The sequence below is a fragment of the Callorhinus ursinus genome, unplaced genomic scaffold (assembly GCF_003265705.2).
Source record: "Callorhinus ursinus isolate GAN/ISIS: 27379988/994484 unplaced genomic scaffold, GSC_fseal_2.0 scaffold10, whole genome shotgun sequence".
Lineage (NCBI taxonomy): Eukaryota > Metazoa > Chordata > Mammalia > Carnivora > Otariidae > Callorhinus > Callorhinus ursinus.
The window spans coordinates 32,890,276-32,909,742 of NW_027397072.1; the positions used below are offsets into that span (position 1 = coordinate 32,890,276).

Genomic DNA, 19,467 nt, shown 5'->3' on the forward strand with positions numbered 1-19,467 from the left:
TGTGCCAAACACTGTGCTCTTCCTTCCCCCAACATGGTCCATGCTCCATGGTATAATCAGACCTTAAATATCTTTAATGTCTTTATGTTACCACAAGACCTTCTCTAGCTATGGCATTTGGGGACCTGGGCAGAAGTAGACAAGTATTTCTGTATGCTTATATTAATAACTAAGACTTACAGAACTTGATTTTCCTTGTTTGGATATGTAGGAAGGAAAAGAATTTGTGGTAAACATGAAAAATATCTATCATCCTCATGTTTAGATTTCACTGTTTGTGGCACTGGCATACCCAAGGTTGGATACTGAGATCATGTACACTGTGGGTCATTATAATGAAGGACAGTTGGAAGAAAGGCAGGCAGGGACAAGGGGTCCCTGCCCTAAGAGGAAACCACCTTAAAAGGATTTTACACCACCCTGGAAGGAGCCCTCCACCGTTTCTCAAGGGATAGGTAGATGACAAAAACCTGACTGGGTGAAAGGCACAGGGAGGGTTAATCAGATTAAAACAGTCCGCCAACAAGCCCATAAAAACCCCTAGATCTAAACTGGCAACATTTCGGGTCCCCTCCCTCTTTGGAAGCTTTGTATTCTCAATAAACTTTGCTTTGCTGCCCACCACTCTTCATCTGGTCTACCTCTTCATTCTTTGAAGCTGCGTGACCAAGAACCACGGGCACTAAAGGAAAAGAAATTCTGTAACAATTACTAAACTCCTCCAAAACAACTGTGCCTGCTACTTCTTACATGCTTTAACAGACTTCCTATGCTGGTGGTCACATTTAGAGAAACAATTCTTACTGTAGGTTCTAACAAGGCAAACTCACAGTAAGGAAACATTTTAACTAACATTAGCTTTGGATATTTTAATTTACTTTCTACTTTTCTGACAAATGGATGTTTATGTCAAGATAAAGGTAACATTTCAAACTTGTATAAGGTGGTTATATAAATTTATATTTATATAATATGTATATATATACACATATATATAGTTATATAGTTATATAAACTGTGGTGAGATCACTGGCAGTTTGGTAACCATAACTCTCCTTAGACTAAAAGAAATTTGGACTAAAGATTAAAATCAAATAAAAAAGAAAATCATGGATTCTGGGAACATGATAATCTTAAAGTAGCTTTCTTCCTTTCTCTCAACTCCAAGCTATTTACTTCCCTGGGCCCAAGTGATGCTCAGACGTAGAGGCAGCTAGGGGCTAAGAGAAAGCCCTGGGCTTCATTCGGGTCCCAGAAGAAAGAACTGGTATGGGGCCTCTCAGCCATGGCTGGGTGGGGGGTTAGAGACCAGCACTGGAGCCCAGAGGGGAAAATCACTGGAACTGGGGAGAACCTGGTCTTCAGAGATCTACAGACCTGTAGGGAGACCAGTGAATCAAAGAGCTTTCACCTAGAAAGAGAAAAGTCTTCCGCATGGCTGACAGATTCTCCTTACACTGCCAAACCCAGTGGCACCAGAGATCCATGTGCCTTCTACCATTTACAGGATTTTAGCCATTTAAAATATCTTAATAACCACAGTTGAATCCCAGTGAGCCACCGAGAAAATAATGGCACATCCAAAGGGCACGGGTCCATGAGTAGCTAGAGAGTAAACAGGCAGAACACTGAAAACACACATCTAGTGAAACAGAACTCCTGGGGGAGACAGATAAGTATTGGAACAAAAGAACGAAGAGCTTCTAGAGATATTCAAATGTAGCGTGCACACACACAGAACTTTTCAAAACTAAAAAACCATGATTTTTAAGCTAAAAATTCCGATGAATAAAGTAGAACATATCTCTATGACTCTTGTTATGGCTTGGAAGATTATGTTCAAGAATAACTCAACATGCAGACCCAAAATATAAAGAGATGGAAACCATGTGAGAAAGGATAAGCATCTTGGAGGACAGGTCCAGGAAGCTTAACATGTTTATAATTTCAGAAGCAGAAAACAAAGTAGTGTAGGGTAAAAAAGTCACTAAAGCAAAAACAGTTGAGGCAATAATAATTAAATAAGTAATGAAAGAAAGAGTGCCTGAGCCAGAGAAATGATAACTTGTATAATTATTATATATTCCAAATAATTATTATAACTATAATTATTATTGCGATAGCAGCAGCTAATACTTAAACACTTTCTATATGCCATGTACTGTTCTAATCACTTAATAAATGTTAATTCACTTAATCCTCACATGACCCTAGGAGCTTTTTTTTTTTTTAAAGATTTATTTATTTTAGAGGGCAAGCGAGTGCATATACTGGGGTGGGGGGAGGAACAGAGGGAGAGGGAGGGAGAGAATCTCAAGCGACTTATTACTGAGCGTGAAGCCTGATGCGGGCCTCGATTTCACAACCCTGAGATTGTGACCTGAGCCAAAGTCAAGAGTCTGACGCTTAATTGACTGAGCCACCCAGGTGCCCCCCTAGATTATTATTTTCATCTCGCAAATGAGAAACTGAGGCACAGAGATATTAAATATCTTGCCTAAAGTTTCCCAGTCAGTAAGTGGTGGAGCCAGAATTAGAACTCAGGCAGTCAAATACACCAAGTTCTGGGCTGAATAGAAAACACACATATGTAAGTATATCCTGCTAGTATTCCTGAACTTCAGAGAATTTTTTTTCCTTCCAAGATTTTATTTAAATCCAAGTTAGTTAACATATAGTGTAGTATTGGTTTCAGGAGTAGAATTTTGTGATTCATCACTTGTATATATCACCCAGTGCTCATCACAACAAGCGGTCTCCTTAATGCCCATCACCCATTTAACCCAACTCCTGAACTGTAGAGGATTAAAGAGAAAAGTCTTACAAGCCTCCCAGCAGCAAGAACAGGCAGCTATACAGGAAAAAGAAAATCATACTGGTATGTATTGTTCATCTAGAACACAGGAAAATAAATGGCAAGAGGACAGCATCTACAGACCTCTGAGGGAAAGGGACTGCCACTCAAGACTCTTACATCCAGCCAAGATGGGTATGTATGCCAGGATAAAAAACAAATTTGAGGATATATAGGAAGTTCAGACAGTGTATTATTTGGATACTACATTTGAGGAAATTACCTAAGACTTTTTTTTTTTAAGATTTTATTTATTTGACACAGAGAGAGACAGCGAGAGAGGGAACACAAGCAGGGGGAGTGGGAGAGGGAGAAGCAGGCTTCCCGCGGAGCAGGGAGCCCGACGCGGGGCTCCACCCCAGGACCCCGGGATCATGACCTGAGCCGAAGGCAGACGCTTAACAACTAAGACTTTAATCAAGCAACAAATAAACCAGAGCAGAGACCTCAAACGGGGAACGACAAAGTGAAGAACAATGGGGAGGAGCGATATGTCTCTGTGTACTTCTCCAGAAAGCGTGCGTGTACACGCAATTAGAGCCTAGTGATGAAGGACAGGCTGCTTAAGTGCTAAATAAGAACTTCTGAAACAGAAGGGGCATATTTCAAGGGAAATTCTGACACATGATAAATAATTTAGTTCAATCTAGTCATTGGGGGTTGATAGTGGAAGGGTATAAAAATGTTACAAAGGTCTCATTGTAGGGAGGGGTAAAGGTGGGTCAGGAGAAAAGAAGAAGAGCACTCTAGAGGCCCCACATCACGACAGGGAAGAGGGCACGTTTAGAGTGTCTTGGGGGTAAAAACAGTGTCTTCAGAGAGGAAAAGAGCTGATATCTTGTTTTAAAGAAACAGCAGAGTCCTATGTGTTTCATCAAGAGAGCTGGGAACAGGAGCCATTAGCAGAAGAGAACAATAAAGTATAATCTCCAACCTCAAGGAGAGCAATGAAATGATTATCAAGTAACTTGATCAAACTAGCAAAAATAAAACCAAGAAACAGTGTAAGAAGTTATAAACAGAGTAAAATAGGAAGAATACAATCAAGTATGTCTGTCCTAATACTGAACTCTCACTGGAAAACAGAGACCATCAGAGTGGATAAAAACAGAGCTGTTGTGTTTGTAAAAAAACATACTGAAAGCAAAGTTGAAAATAAAGCAGTGGAAAAGAAATGCAGCAAATGCAAAGAAAAAGAAAGGAATGAAAATATTAGTAAGACACGAAATTTAAGTTTAAACTCACTAATCAAGATAAAGAGAACTTTATGTTACAATAAAAAGGCACAACTCCTGATGAAACAATAAAAGTCATAAATGTGCATATACCAAACTAGACAGCAGCTAAGGCAACAACTAGCAAAAGTGCAAAAACTTAAAAATATAAATATAGTAACCTAATGAGATTTTGAAATACCTCTTTCAGAATTGTACAGATAGTAAAACAGTAATATAGCAGACATTCCTTGACTAAAAAATAAAATTATTTTCTTATGTCCACAGAACACTTGCAAAAATTGATCCAGATCTTGGTCACAGAGAAAAACTTAAAATTTACGTAGAGGTTTTATAGGCCATCTGATTGTGACATAAAAGATTAGAAATGATAAAAGTGTAGCTATCTTTGGACTCAGCTTTTTCGTAGCCAAAATACTCTCAGAAGTTCAACAGTATCTAAAACCATATTGCTGTAGCAGTTCATAAATGTAAAGGCAACAGAAAGAGAAAGAAAAGGATAGGAAAAAAAAAACAAAAAGAAAGGAAAAGAAAGCAAGCAACCAAGATGTCCACCAATCAGTTGATTATGCAAAGGACCTTGCTATTAAAAAGAATGCAAACATTTTCCTTACCTTAATTTCAGCGAGAGAGGCCATTGCCCATGCTATGGTAGATCTCAGGCCTGCTGTCTTGATGTAAGCTCTGCTGGCTAAAGGAACCCTACAAAGAAAAGAACCTGATGATACCCCCGGTATTACTGTATGGTAAAGAAGATCAGGATATAAATAAAAATGGTTAACCTGTTCACATCTGTGACTCACCTTAACATATTCATCTAACATACAGCTAAGTATCTGCTAAGTTACAGAATATTTTAACCTTATTACAAAATATCTTATCTAATTGGCACCTTGTCTAACCAGCCAGTGTGGTATTTCAGAAAGGTAAATTTGTGGGGCGCCTGGGTGGCTCAGTCCGTTAAGCACCTGCCCGTGGCTCAAGTCATGATCCCAGTGTACTGGGATAGAGCCTTTTGTTGCTGGGCTCCTTGCTCAGCAGGGAGCCTGCTTCTCCCTCTCCCTCTGCCCACTTATACTCTCTCTCTCTCAAATAAATAAATAAAATCTTAAAAAAAAAAAGGTAAATTTGTTGGACAATTGAAATTTAAACTCTTAAGTGTTTGACTTATAAAAATCTAATCACATAGGTGGAAAAAATCTTTTTCAAATGTTAATATACTTTCCTGCCTTCCCAAATGGAATATATGGGAATTTTTCTTGCTGATCTGGAGTCATCAAGAGGAACATACTGTTCTGTGATATGGATGTACTATGGGAAGTAGGGCTGAATGGATGCTAACCCTTGAAATCTGTTTCCTAGAAAAAAATCGCTTTTGTAAATTTGTTCTTTGCTCATTTGCATCTTTCTCAAAAGATGAAATGAAGCATGACATTGCATTGTCTAAAATAATTTATGGAACGAAGAGCTGAAGCAGACATCTCCCAAATGAGTTCAATGGCCTCCATTATGTATCACTTCATACTTTATCCTCTACCTCATCACTTTTATTATCAGTGTTTCCAGATTTGATAGAAGTTATCAAAATATTATTTCTATCTTTCTAATGCAATGAACAAGAAAGCTTGAGAAAATCTATTACAATAACCTTAAGCATTCTTTTTTACATCCTGGCTTACAGATGCCTAAATGTGAGCTTAGAACTAATGGGGTATTCCTATTGAATTTTTATAATCTTTAAAAATATTCCATGCCTACAATCTAGAAAAAGGGTATCTAAATCACATTATACTATGTAAACAGGGATGTGCATATAAAATGTTTTGAAGATGCCAACAACATTTACATGCTTCCAAGGAACTGGAAATCACTACTTTCATCCAACTAGTTCTTTGTTCCCAGAGCATCCAGAAAAGTACCTGTTATATGATAAGTGTTCAACAAATATTTTGGAATAAGGAAATGAATCATTTGCATTTATTATCATATAGTACCCTGCAAGATTAGAGAGATACCTGAAGTAGATTTTAAAAACTGGAAATACTCTCCCACAATAAAAGAATAATGGCAATAAAATCTGTAGAATGTTCAAATGTGAATTTTAAGAACTGTGCTGTATTTTCTATTTTAATAAAAACTCCAGATGCCAACAGACTAAGGGCCTGTGAAAATCATTTAATAATAGAAATAATTAGATATAATTTTCAGTATGAATCACAATCAGTGAATGATTGTAATCAAATCTTTTATAGCTCCAACTGGCCAGGTTAAATCATAAACATCAAGCACCAAGAAAACACTGGCTCAAGTAAAGAACTCAAATGCTTTGCCTCGAGCCCCCTCTGTTATATCGATGTTTCATATTATAAGTAAGAACATAAAGTTCTTACTTTTACAAACTCTAAGGGACAAACATAAAGCTTAGAGAACAATACCTACCTGAACACGGGGATTCCCACCACAGAGTAAATGTCATTTAGATGTATGAAGATCTGAAAGAACAAACAGAGAAGTTGGAACAGAACAGGAAATGCATTACCAAATGCACTGACAATTTGAAAACTTCCATTTTTAAACTATGTTTTATTTTAAAATTTACTTTGTTTTTTATTTTTTAAATAATCTGTATTTTAATAAAAAAAAAACTAAGGCCTTGTTTATCATATATGGAAAGATGTTCTATAATATTTTTTTCCGAGCAGAGACAAAGTAAATTTTTAGTACATTCCATAGAAAGATTCTGAGGATAATTCGGTATAGAAGGTATATGGACTCTCATGTTCTGAAGAGATCTTGAGTTCTTTCTTCCCAGAGATTCTCTGAATTATCATAACTGGATCAGACTTTTTAGCATTGTGGGTAGAGAAGACTTCCTAAACTCACCTTAATTCTAACTTCAAGTAAGACTTGAGGTCACACAGGACCGTCACAGGCTACATTTCCAGGGTAACAACATCTTCTTCAGGCCAAAGATACCATAGCAAGGGTGACCTTTTCTCTCTCTACTATCCGTAGCTGAGCTCCTTCCTTTCTACTACTCTTCTTTTGTTGGGTCATAAAGAGGATTTAAATGTCTCAAATTATAATTAGTAGCTCAATTAAATTTTAAAAGTTAGAATCTTACTTTCATAGTCTGATGAGGTTTATGGAATATTCTGACTCTGCTGTTTGACCTCAAGAGCATTTGATCCCTAACTTTGACCCCAAGGTTATTTTCACTATATAGTTTCATCAGAATTACTCCAATATTGACAAATTTTTATTAAGAAAAGAATGACCTGGAATGAACTCCATTTAGTCAATTTAAATCCTTGATCATCAAAGCTAAACTTTCCAATGTTTTGGATTATTCATTTCAGCAAAAGTATTAGGATTCTTTTCTATTTAAAATTGATACTCAAGAGAAGATACACTGATATTTTTTAAGATTTTATTTATTCATTTGAGACAGAGAGATACAGAGAGAGAGAGCATGAGCAGAGGGTGAGGCAGAGGGAGAGGGAGAAGCAGACTCCCCGCTGAGCCAGGAGCCTGATGTGGGGCTTGATCCCAGGACCTGGAGATCATGACCTGAGCTTAAGACAGACACCCAACCATCTGAGCCACCCAGGCACCCCGATACACTGATATTTTTATATATCAAATGTTATTAAGACTAGCTTCTCCCACTATAAAATTTTTTTCTCTTAATTTTGCTGAACAAAATTTATTTTAAGGTTTGATTCTTCTGTTAATTTTGGTCACAAATTTTACTGTGTGATTTTACTGTTGACAATTATGTTAATAGCTATTATTAATTACACTAAATGGCTGATAGGAATTAAATTAGCTATACTTATTTAGGCACTAAGCTATGAGAAAAGTGTAATTTTGAGGCAGTGATATGGGGCCAAGGAGACATGGGGAGATGGGAATCAGCAGAGCACAAGAGGAGAGAACTGGAAAGGAGAGATGGAAGGAGGGCATTCTCATGTCAAAACATTCTTGAGGTCAAAATATTTTTTTTCCTTTTTTTCTTTTTTAAGATTTTATTTATTCATTTGAGAGAGAGACAGAGAGAGCACAAGCTGGGGGAGAGGCAGAGGGAGAGAGAGAGAAGCAGACTCCCTGCTGAGCTGGGAGCCCTACCTGGGGCTGGATCCCAGGACCTGGAGATCATGACCTGAGCTGAAGGCAGAGGCTTAACCATCTGAGCCACCCAGGCGCCCCAAAATATTTTTCATGACAGTAATGAAGAACATACATTAGGCATTACTTTGTAAAAGTGAAAATATCAAATGAAAACACTGAAAAATAAAAACACAAAATGTTCTGATATGGCCAGCTATTACTCCATTCAAAGCTATAGAAGAATAAATTTATGAGTCAATGAATCATGAAAATGACTAAACTACCTGTCAAATTTATCAGATGGGGCGCCTGGGTGGCTCAGTCGGTTGAGCGTCTGCCTTTGGCTCAGGTCATGATCCCGGGGTCCTGCGATCGAGCTCCACATGGGGCTCCCTGCTCAGTGAAGAGCCTGCTTCTCCCTCTCCCTCTGCCCCACCCCCCAACTCATATGCACACACGTGTGCGTGCTCTCTCTCTCTAGAAAAAAAATAAGTTCGGCGGGGCGCCTGGGTGGCTCAGTCGTTAAGCGTCTGCCTTTAGTTCAGGTCATGATCCCAGGGTCCTGGGATCGAGCACCGCATTAGGCTCCTGGCTCAGCGGGGAGTCTGCTTCTCCCTCTCCCTCTGCCTCACCCCCTGCTTGTGTTCCCTCTCTCACTGTCTCTCTCTGCCAAATAAATAAAATCTTTAAAAAAAATTTATCAAATTGTTTTTAAAAAAGTGAAGAATACATATATACACACACATACACACACACACAAGATTTATTTATTTGACAGAGAGAGAGAGAGAGAGAGAGAACCACGTGAGCGGGGGGAGGGGCAGAAGGAAAGACTCTCAAGCTGACTGCTGAGCACAGAGGACCCTGAGATCATGACCTGAGCAGAAATTAAGAGTTGGACCCTTAACTGACTGAGCCACTCAGGCGCACTGTGAAGAATATTTTTGATAGCTAGCACTGGTTTTGCCATATAAGTGTTTTACTTTGTTTCAACGAAAAATCTCATGTAACCTCATTAAATTAATTTTGAAAATAGAGAAAAAAAAGAAAAACATAATCCCAGAGTGCTAACAAAGTCAATATTAAAATACTATTGATTTTCTTTTTTTAACATTAGCTAGAATTTTTTATTTTAGTGATTGTTATGTATTATAGTGACCTTATAATAAATTTTTAAAAACTCAACTGTGACCAAACAATTCCAGCCCAAAACATCTTATTTGGATAAGACATTTTCACAGTGAAAAGTACTAGCAAAATTATCTGCACTATTCTACTGCTAAAGAGAAAACAGACTGCTGGATCCATATAAACATGCTTTTTAAAAAACTCTAGAGCAAAACTGAAAAGTACAGTACAGATAGTTGACATTGTCTTTAAACAATTAGGTTACAGGCATATACAATAAAACAAACATTCAGTACCTCTAAATTTGGATTCCTCAAATCTGCTTTCCATCCATACTGTTTCATAAGAGCAATTCCAATTACTCTTCCTACTTCCTGAAAAGGCAGAGAGTTATAGAAAATACTAAAAATGAAAATTTTACATTTAAAGGTAAGCAAAAATGAAGAGTATGAGTCAGACTATCTGATGGTAATTTAGGGTTACAATATTAAAATATGACACGAAAGCATTTTCTGTTGAAGGCAAGAAGGCTGCATTTTACCTTTCCCACCCCCAACATATCCTATGGCATTGATGTCTACTCATGTGTAATCTCTATTCTTGTAATAACCAGATCATGAATCGATAAAAATGATCATTGTGGGTTTTAGGAAACAGATGCAAGGTTAAAGATGAACTATTTGAGCTACTACAATCCTATGTGTTTACAAATTACCAGAACAACAGCATTAGACTCAATCTTTAGGGTCTCATTTTAAGGCTGACCAAAGGACCCAGATCTGTGCTCTTGTATCACTGAACTTTCTAAGGGCCAAGTGATACAGAGTTTTGAAGGGCACTGTGGTGTTCACTCTCCCCTAGATAGTTGAGACTTTGAGTGCATTCGCGTCTTTGCAGTCTGGGTCCTGGTGACAATCATCATGCAACGCGTAGTGTAGAGCAACCAGAACTGAAGAGAAACCCAAAAAGCTTAGGACAATAATATTAGGATTTCCAAATGTAAAGAATATCTATGAGCTTAAGGAAACTTTGAGGGAGAAAGTTAAAAAAAGGAGGTCATTACATGGACTGGCATACCATCACTCTTAAGCATCTGAGGTAAATTGAAAAAGGAAAATGCATTTTTAAAGAGATTTAATTATATGAAATTAGGCCTAGTTATCTGCCTCGCCAAGTTATCTATTCTGTGAAAGGCTGTCATCTCATTTTAAATCTAAAGAGTGGTTAATTCTTTCAGAAAACGGAACTTCACCCTGGGAGGTAAGCATACCTGTCCGGTAAAGGTCTTTGCAATAGCTCCACTGCAGCGACAAGAAACTCTGAACGTCAAGTCCTTCTGGTCTGGGGTATCAACTGCTTTCACTACATCATTCTGAAATGCTTCTTGAGATTTTTCTCTGTTAGTGAGAAAATCTCCTTGCTCCACTGTTTCTTCTTCCATTTGCTTTTCCAGTTGGCATTGCCTGCTCTCTTGTAGCTCTTGCATTTGTTCTGTTTTTAATTTCTTAGGATTGGTGATGTCATTTTCTTCTATTTTTCTCTTTAGTGGGTTAGCATCTCTTTGAGAAAGTTTGTCCTTTTTTGCATCAAGTTCAAGAAGATTTTTCCAAATTGAAATGGCACTCATCCAACTTTCTGGATCATCATTTACAAGTCTTTGCATTTCATTAAATATTTTTCCTAAATAAATAAGATCTCAGTTTATCCTATACAAAAGCCTTAAAGACAGTTTATTACATTCATCGCCCCGTAATTCCATTACCTTTATTTCTTTAAAATAAGTTTTACTAAACTGCTACATGAATAGTGACTTCACCTTCACCTGGAATTTATATAATTTAACATAAGAATATTGTGCAAAACAAAGTTCATTCTTACATTCCATACTTAACATCAAAACTGTTTTATAATTTCTATAGAATTATCATATATTTTAGCAAGATCATTTGTCCTATGAAAATATATATCTATACCTTCAATATATGCATACACCTAGAGTACATATTGATTTTTGAAATAATGCTCATCTTGCCTATAAAAACTAAGTTAAAAAAAAACAGAATACATTGCAAAACAGAGCTCAGAAACAGAGCAAATGAATACTGAAACTTAGACCATACTGTATTAGCATACATCATAAAATGAGTTTTCATAAAGTAATACTTCAGATACACAACCCATTCATAACTTAGGGACTGCCAACATGCTGAATATAATGTAATCTTTTTTTGATGAACAAAGTTCATCAAGGTGACCCAAGAGTAATTACTGTATTCTCTAAAGATGAGAATGTGTGGAATTTTGGGATGAAATTATATTGACCCCATGGTATAACACCTTAGGATTTGCTTTTTAATAACTTTTCTGACCTGTTTTGACTTCTTGCCATTTGTATCTTTATTGACACAGTTTAGTACAGACCATAATATTACATGATCTCAGAAATTAAAATGAAATTTAAGGCAATGTCTAGTCTAGCAGTATCTGACCCTTGCTTCTATTAAGATCCTTAAATTATTTTAGCAGCATATTTATAAAATTAGAAAGTGGAGGGGCGCCTGGGTGGCTCAGTCATTAAGTGTCTGCCTTCGGCTCAGGTCACGATCTCAGGGTCCTGGGATAGAGCCCCGCATCAGGCTCTCTGCTCAGTGGGAGGCCTGCTTCTCCCTCTCCCACTCCCCCTGCTTGTGTTCCCTCTCTTACTGTGTCTCTGTCAAATAAATAAATAAAATCTTTAAAAATAAATAAATAAAATTAGAAAGTGGAAAGGGAATCTCTTAAGCCCCCTTTAACTGTAATGTTTTATAAATGGGTATAAATTTATTCAAAACCTTAAATTTAAGGTCCCTTAAGCAGGAGATTTTATTACATAGTATTTTTTCCAATTATATAATTCATTGGTTAAAATGTACAAAGTGACAGTTTTGATCAACTTATAAAACCATGCATTCTGGGTTATTACATGCTCCTGGGTCTAAATAAATGCATCTGACCATATGTATCTCTACATAAGGTGTCTGAACATAATTAAAATGGAAGAAATGTGACTTAGGACACTAAGGCTCAGAAAATAGGCAGCAGATTGCAAAGAGACAAAATTAGCTGATAATATGATTAATATGGTGATAATATTCAGGAAATATGGAAAAATACATAATTAATGACCCCATAGGTATGAATGAATCTTAAAAATGTGAAATGGGTACAAATTAATTATCAAGCAGAAAACTTTGGAGTACAATATATCATGGGGGTAAAAGCAACAGGCATCTACATACCTTTACTTACAGAAGAAACATTAAGTGGAAACTGCTTTTTAATCAGCAAAAATAATCTTTCTGCAGATTTTAATTTTTTCAGCATATTTAAGTCAGAACAGGTGGTGAAGAAAACTTTTCCTGAAATATATTCAACCTAGGGACAGAAAAGATTAATGTAGTCCTGTGTCAGAGTAAGAATCATTTCCCTTTTCCCCTCTTAATGAATTAAAACACAGTGTCTAGCCTGACAATAAAAACAACCATTTCTAAAATATGTACTATTTGTCAGACACTCTCCTAGGCACTCTGAATACATTTTCCCTCTCATCCTTATAACAACCTTCTAGAAACACAAACAAACAAACAAATAAATAAATAAAGGGGAACCTGGGTGGCTCAGTCGTTAAACGTCTGCCTTTGGCTCCAGTCATGATCCCAGGGTCCTTGGATCAAGCCCCTCATCGGGCTCCCTGCTCCACGGGAAGCCTGCCTCTCCCTCTCCCACTCCCCCTGCTTGTGTTCCCTCTCTCGCTGTGTCTCTCTCTGTCAAATAAATAAATAAAATATAAAAAACAAACAAACCAAAACAACCTTCTAAGGTAGATTTTATCACCCCCATTTCTTAGATTATGAAACTGAGGCTTAGATAGGTTAAATAACTTGTATGAAGTCACACAGTGACCAAGATCATAATCTATGTCATGGCACCTTTTGTAAAGTGTGTGTGTGTGTGTGTGTGTGTGTGTGTGTGTGTGTGTGTGTGTGTACGCACACAGGCACTCCTAGGACAAATCAGATGACAAGCCCAAGGTTAACATCATTAGCAGGCATTTATTAAACACCTACCTGGTGGTCTACCAGGAAGCATCCAGCATATGTCCTAAAGATGAATGATAATTTAATACCTATATACCGACATACAAATTAGAATGTAAAATTTATAAGAAAATATCTTGAATTAAACCCAAATGAAAACAAAAAAAGTTAATATAATAAATGCATTGATAAGCTGTAGGTACAAGGTACAAAAGTAGCACTGAATAGGGAGCCATCATTTGTAAAAGTCTCAGGAAAGAACCCTATAAGATTTGGGAAGAGAGCTTCTGACAGAAGAAAGGGCAAGATGCAGAGGTGGGAGTGACAGCCTGGCTGAAGCTAACTGTAAGTCAGCATGGCAAAATTTGCTGTGCTTTGCTGACTGACAGTGTCAGGTGGATGGATGGTGTAGCTCAGGCCAGCCTGATAAATGGTCATGAAAATCTGAGTACCCCAGATGGTAATGGTCAACCATTATAGACTTTTGATGAAAGCTGTGACAGCACTGAATTAGCTAGCAGAAAAAATTACTTTAGAAGAGGCATAAAGTACCAAGTATAGATTGTGATGCTGGAGGAAGAAGGAGATTACTGAGGTAGAAATAATGAGACACTTGGCTGTGGAACTGGAAAAGGGACAACAGCAAGAAATATGCATCACACAGAAAGAGGCTTTGGAGACAGGATGGATATGTTGTAAAAACCAGAGAAGAAAGGAAAATAAAAAAGTGCACTGGCAATAGAGAGTCTGGTGAGGTATGGCAAATGGTGCTCAATACCAATGGACTCCTAAAACTTTTGGGATTAACCCAATTCTCTCAAGCTCAGGATGGATGTGGATTGTCTTAAAATTTTCCTTTTAGTGGTGGCCCTGGGCTGACTGGGATGGTTCTAAGTTATCTCCTAGAACTGAGGTAATGGGGAATTTGGAGTAGCCCATGTGTTTAGGCAGCTGCCATCCAATGGGAACTTGAATTCCAAGTATTTTTGTACTCTTGATCTGCTATGGGCTAATTAAGTTTTTGGGATGGTAATTTCTGGGGTTGCCATTCTAGCTTGATGAAGAAGAATCACTGCTGAGGAAGCCCTAGATTGACATCACGTAAAACCCAAACACTTCATTATAAGATTAACAAGTTTTGGGGACCTAATGTACAGCATGGTGATTATAGCTAATAATACTCTATTATATATGTGAAAGTTGCTATTAGAGTTTAAATGTTCTTATCACAAAAAAGCAATGGTAGTTATGTGACTGGATGGAGGTGTTAGCTAATGCTATGGTGTTAATCATTTGCAATATGAAATTTATCAAATCAACATGTTCCACATCTTAAAATTACACAATGGTATATGTCAATTATATCTCAATAAAGCTGGAAAGTCAAATTAAATAAAACCCAAACAGCTTGGGTACTGGAAAGTGCAGCTGACCAAGATAGGTTGAGAAAGTAGGGAATGAGAAGAATGTTTAGGAATCAACATTAAAGGGGATAAGGAAGTAACAAAAATAAGAACTTCTAGTTTCTAGAATTTACTTCTTTCTCATTACAAAAGTGACATTTTTCCACAAAAGTCAAAACTAAATATATACCTCAAAATGCTTAGACCTTGAAAACAAAGTTTTAAAAAGTAACTTTTTAAAAGTTTAGATTTTATGTTACCTGACATAAAAATATAGCTTAATTAAAGCCATCACAAAACAAGCTAGAAGACATGACATACCTTATCAAGATTGTGGGGGGCAACTGAAATATTTTACTGAAAATGTATGGTTTTAAGATTCAAGTTCTATAAACAAATTGATGCAAACATTTAGACCAGTGATTTTAACCTAGTCAGTGATCTAGATATTAATTTGTAGTTGTTAATTGTACAAAGATCTTATCTTTTCTTACTTATTTGGATATGAAGGGAAACATTTTATACAGTGAACTTCCTCTAAAAATATCATTTTGGGGAGGTGGGATAAACAACAACAAAAAAAGAGAACATGATTGAAAATCAAGTTAATTAAAAGGAACTAAAGGCTTAATTTATTTGGGGAATCAAATTATAAGAAGGTTTTGAGGCATTAAAATGCTAAATACATTTTCAAAACCAAAAGCAACATTATTCTCTTTATTTCAAAATTAACATGAGGCCTACATTCCTTTTACAAGTAATATGCATGTAATCAGAAGTAGTTTACTAAGTTGCAAAACAGTCACTATGAAAATCAAATAATCATATATCGTGGAAGCACTGTAATGGTTTACCTTTGGTGAAGATACCATATTATATCTTAAAGCAGGAGGGAGAATGAATTTTGGTGCTTATAAGTTCAAAAACTGCTAAAGCTGGTGTGAACCTTTTTCTTTAGTTTATTGCTTGTAACATCATACTCAATTACAATACTTAAGGGAGAAACGTGGCATTTTAGGATATTTCATCCAAATATTTGTTACTTGAAAATTTATATATACAATCTGTTTTTTCCATTTGGAATTAAATCATAACCAAGTGTCTAAAACCAGCTGGTTTTATGTCTAACACTTTTGAAGATGAAGTAACAGTCTTTATTAAAGTAAAAACAGTTCTGTTATCAGCTAGCATATCTAAGCAGTTAGCGTTTTTGCCTTTCTTTTAGAATTCAGCCATTCAAATCTAACACAAAAACTGAAAGTTTAACTCTAGGCAAAAACGCATAGGAAGATAGGGAGATATCAAAATTCTCCTAATTCTACAGATGCCATCTAGTTTTAGAATTAATTTTAAATTGCTAAGTGAAGAGTTGAGGTGGTACATGAGCTTTTTTGATCCATTTTATAAGAATTAAAAAGTATATTTTATTTAATTAAAAAAATTCAAGAAATTTCTCTACAAGAAATGTGGAGAATCTTAAAAGATATCAACCTTATATAATTACCCCATTAAATAAAATAACTATGAAATAACCTGATTATCTGGTTATCTGGTTAGATCTACCCCATTACCCTCTATCACCAAGACCCCACTAAAAAATTAAAAATTGACTGCTTATTCAGGTTCAGGACCCAAGTTAAAAGTCTTTGCTATGTGGGTTTATAAAGACCAGTTAATCCACTGACAGGGCCTTTCTGGCTAGCTAGCATTAGGTACACCTCTATTTTATTGATTTTATCTTGAAAGTATTCTTGCTTTTATTGTTATAATAAATAACAGTATTTAATACATTAAACATTGTTATAAAGTAAAGCTTAATTTTTCCCAATATATTTCTTTAAAGTAGTCCAGGTAAAATAAATATATATTATGTATGTATATAAAATGTATTATACATCTAAAAATATATAATTATACAATATAAATTAAATATTTAAACATACCCAGGAACCTATAAAGAAGTTTGCCCCACCGCAAGAAGAAAAAAAAAAAATGAATCTGACCAAACTCTAGATACAACTTACAAGATTCCAACTTACAGGAAACAGAGAGGACATGTTAAACTACACCATGGAGAGGCAATTGGCAATATCTACTAGACCAGGGGAAACTCTAGCAGTGCTGTCCAACAACTTCTGTGATGATGAAATGTTCTATAACCTGTGTTGTCCAATGCGGTCACCACTATCACATGTGGCTTCTGAACACTTGAAATGTGACTGAGAGTGAATTTTTTAAAATTTAATTTTAATTAAAATAGCCACCATGCCGGATTGGGTAGCACAGCTCTAGACTAGGGGTTAGAAAATGAGGCCTGGTGAGCTAAGAATGGTCTTTACCTTTTTAAAGGGATGTAAAAACGAACAGTAACAAAGAACGTGTAACAGAAACCACAAAGTGATCCATATATGTGATCTACAAAGCGTAACCTATTTATTATCTGGACCTTTAAAGAAAAAGTTGGCCGACCCTTGCTCTAGACTATGGGACAAACAACCTGCTTCTTTAACAAATAATAAATTGCTGGGGGAGAAAAGAGAGGTGAAGGGAAAATCTACAGATTAAAAGAGACTTAATTTTTTTTTCTTACAAAAATTAAAAGAGACTTAAAAGAGTACCAGCCAATCATAATGTGTGGCCCTTATTTGAATCCTCACTCTTTATTTTTTTTTTTAAGATTTTATTTATTTATTTGACAGAAAGAGCACAAGCAGGGAGAGTGGCAGGCAGAGGGAGAGGGAGAAGCAGGCTCCCTGCTGAATGGGGAGCCCGATGCGGGGTCTGAATGGCCCAAGCCGAAGGCAGACACTCATCGGAATGAGCCACCCGGGTGCCCCGAATCCCCATTTAAATACACAAACTTAAAAACAAAAGTGACATTTATGAGACAAGTTGAAATTCGAACACTGACTAGATACTTGATAAGTTATTTTTAGATGTGATATTGTGGCTTATATTTTGAAAAGAGCCACTATATGTATTACCTCTTCTATATTACACATATATATTATGCTGTAAGAGCCCTCTCATTCCAGATAGAGGGTAGTCCCCTGCTACCCGTGGTACCGCTTCCTGCAGTTGCCGCGCTCACCCGTGTGATTCGGAAGCAGATGACCTCCGCTCTGACCTAAGGCCAACAGCGTAAGGCCACGTAAGTCAGTCGCAGTCCTGAAGCACTGTCCTCCTTCCGAAGGCCCATCAGAGAGTCAGTCAACGGTAGCCTAAGGTCTCGCACCTCACTTCATCTCATCACTTTGTCATCTCACACCATCAAAGGAAGGGTGAGTACGGTACCATAAGGTATTTTCAGAGAGAGGGAGGGAGAGTGAGAGAGAGACCACATTCACATTAACTTTTATTATGGTATATTTATAAGTGTCCTATTTCATTTATTGTTAATCTCTTACTGTGCCTAATTTATAAATTAAACTTTCTTATGGGTATGTATATATAGAAGATAGTATATAAAGGGTTGGTACTATCCATGTTCTCAGGCATCCACTGGGGATCCTGGAACGTATCTCCCACGGATAAGGGCAACTACCATATAGGCAAACATTTACAGATGAAGTGGTATCTTGAGTTTGCTTCAAAATAACATGGGTGGAATGGAGCAGAATTCACTATGGGATCGTTCTTGCAGCCGGTTGATGAGTATGTGAGATTCACCATACTATTCTACTTTTGTGTATGTTTGAAATTCTCCAGGATACAAAGCTAAACAGATTACACAGGGCACTTTCTATGCAAGCTGCATGTTGAAGGAAGCACCTAAATCAGTCACCTGAGGGGGGAAGAGTTTGCAAGTTAAAATGCAAACGATTGGGCTTATGTACATTCCTACTGAAAGAAAAGTTTTTGGGGGTGGCAACTAGGGACATGTATTTTCAGCAAGCTCCCTACATGATTCTTATGTTCACTAAAACTGGAAAACACTGATTAGAAAGGTGTGATTCATTTGTAAAAGTAAACAATCATTTCTAAATTAGTTTTGTAAATTCAGATTTTACAATATCAATTTTCTTGAAGCGAACCGAGGTTTCTAACAGACTCTTATTACTGCATGAATGATTTTAAGTATTCCTGTGCAACTCATTCTTTGGTAACATTTATTGATCACCTACTAATTGCAAGACACTGTGTTACACATGCTATCAATCTTTATCTCAAGGATTGCTCTAATCCTTTTTTTTTTTTAAAGATTTTATTTATTTATTTGACAGAGAGAGACACAGCGAGAGAGGGAACACAAGCAGGGGGAGTGGCAGAGGGAGAAGCTGGCTTCCCGCTGAGCAAGGAGCCCGATGTGGGGCTCGATGTGGGGCTCGATTCCAGGACCCTGGGATCATGACCTGAGCTGAAGGCAGACACTTAACGGACTGGGCCACCCATGCGCCCCTGCTCTAATCCTTTAAAGTAGGTATTATCATCTACATTTTATATCCAAGGAAAGTGAGGCTCAGAAATTTGAGTATTTAGCCCAAATTAAAAAATCTATTAAAAGAAGATTAAGATTTGAACATGTCTTTGGCCTCTAAAGTCTACATACACTCTTTTCCATGCTGTAACAGAAATAACCTATATGCTTCTGGGCGGTTTCCCACCATAATTTAATGTAGTTGCAAAGCACATGGGCTTCAAAGCAAGAAAGCTTCAGATAC

The 19,467-nt window shown here is 36.8% G+C and overlaps 1 protein-coding gene across 5 annotated transcripts in view; it reads right to left on the minus strand.

Moving 5' to 3' along the window:
* THUMPD2 (THUMP domain 2 tRNA and snRNA guanosine methyltransferase) overlaps positions 1–19,467 on the minus strand; it is a 38,158-nt gene that overhangs the window by 16,539 nt on the left and 2,152 nt on the right. For 2 of the 5 annotated variants that reach the window (XM_025868116.2, XM_025868120.2), the window contains exons 2-6: positions 12,606–12,741; positions 10,598–11,007; positions 9,624–9,701; positions 6,529–6,581; positions 4,704–4,791 (exon numbers count right to left, since the gene is read on the minus strand). In XM_025868116.2, coding sequence (XP_025723901.1) covers positions 4,704–4,791; positions 6,529–6,581; positions 9,624–9,701; positions 10,598–11,007; positions 12,606–12,741 — 765 coding nt within the window. Of the gene's footprint in view, positions 1–4,703; positions 4,792–6,528; positions 6,582–9,623; positions 9,702–10,597; positions 11,008–12,605; positions 12,742–13,433; positions 13,468–17,897; positions 18,068–19,467 lie in introns of all 5 variants that reach the window. The other 3 variants (XM_025868118.2, XM_025868119.2, XM_073897330.1) reach the window with 3 other exon arrangements.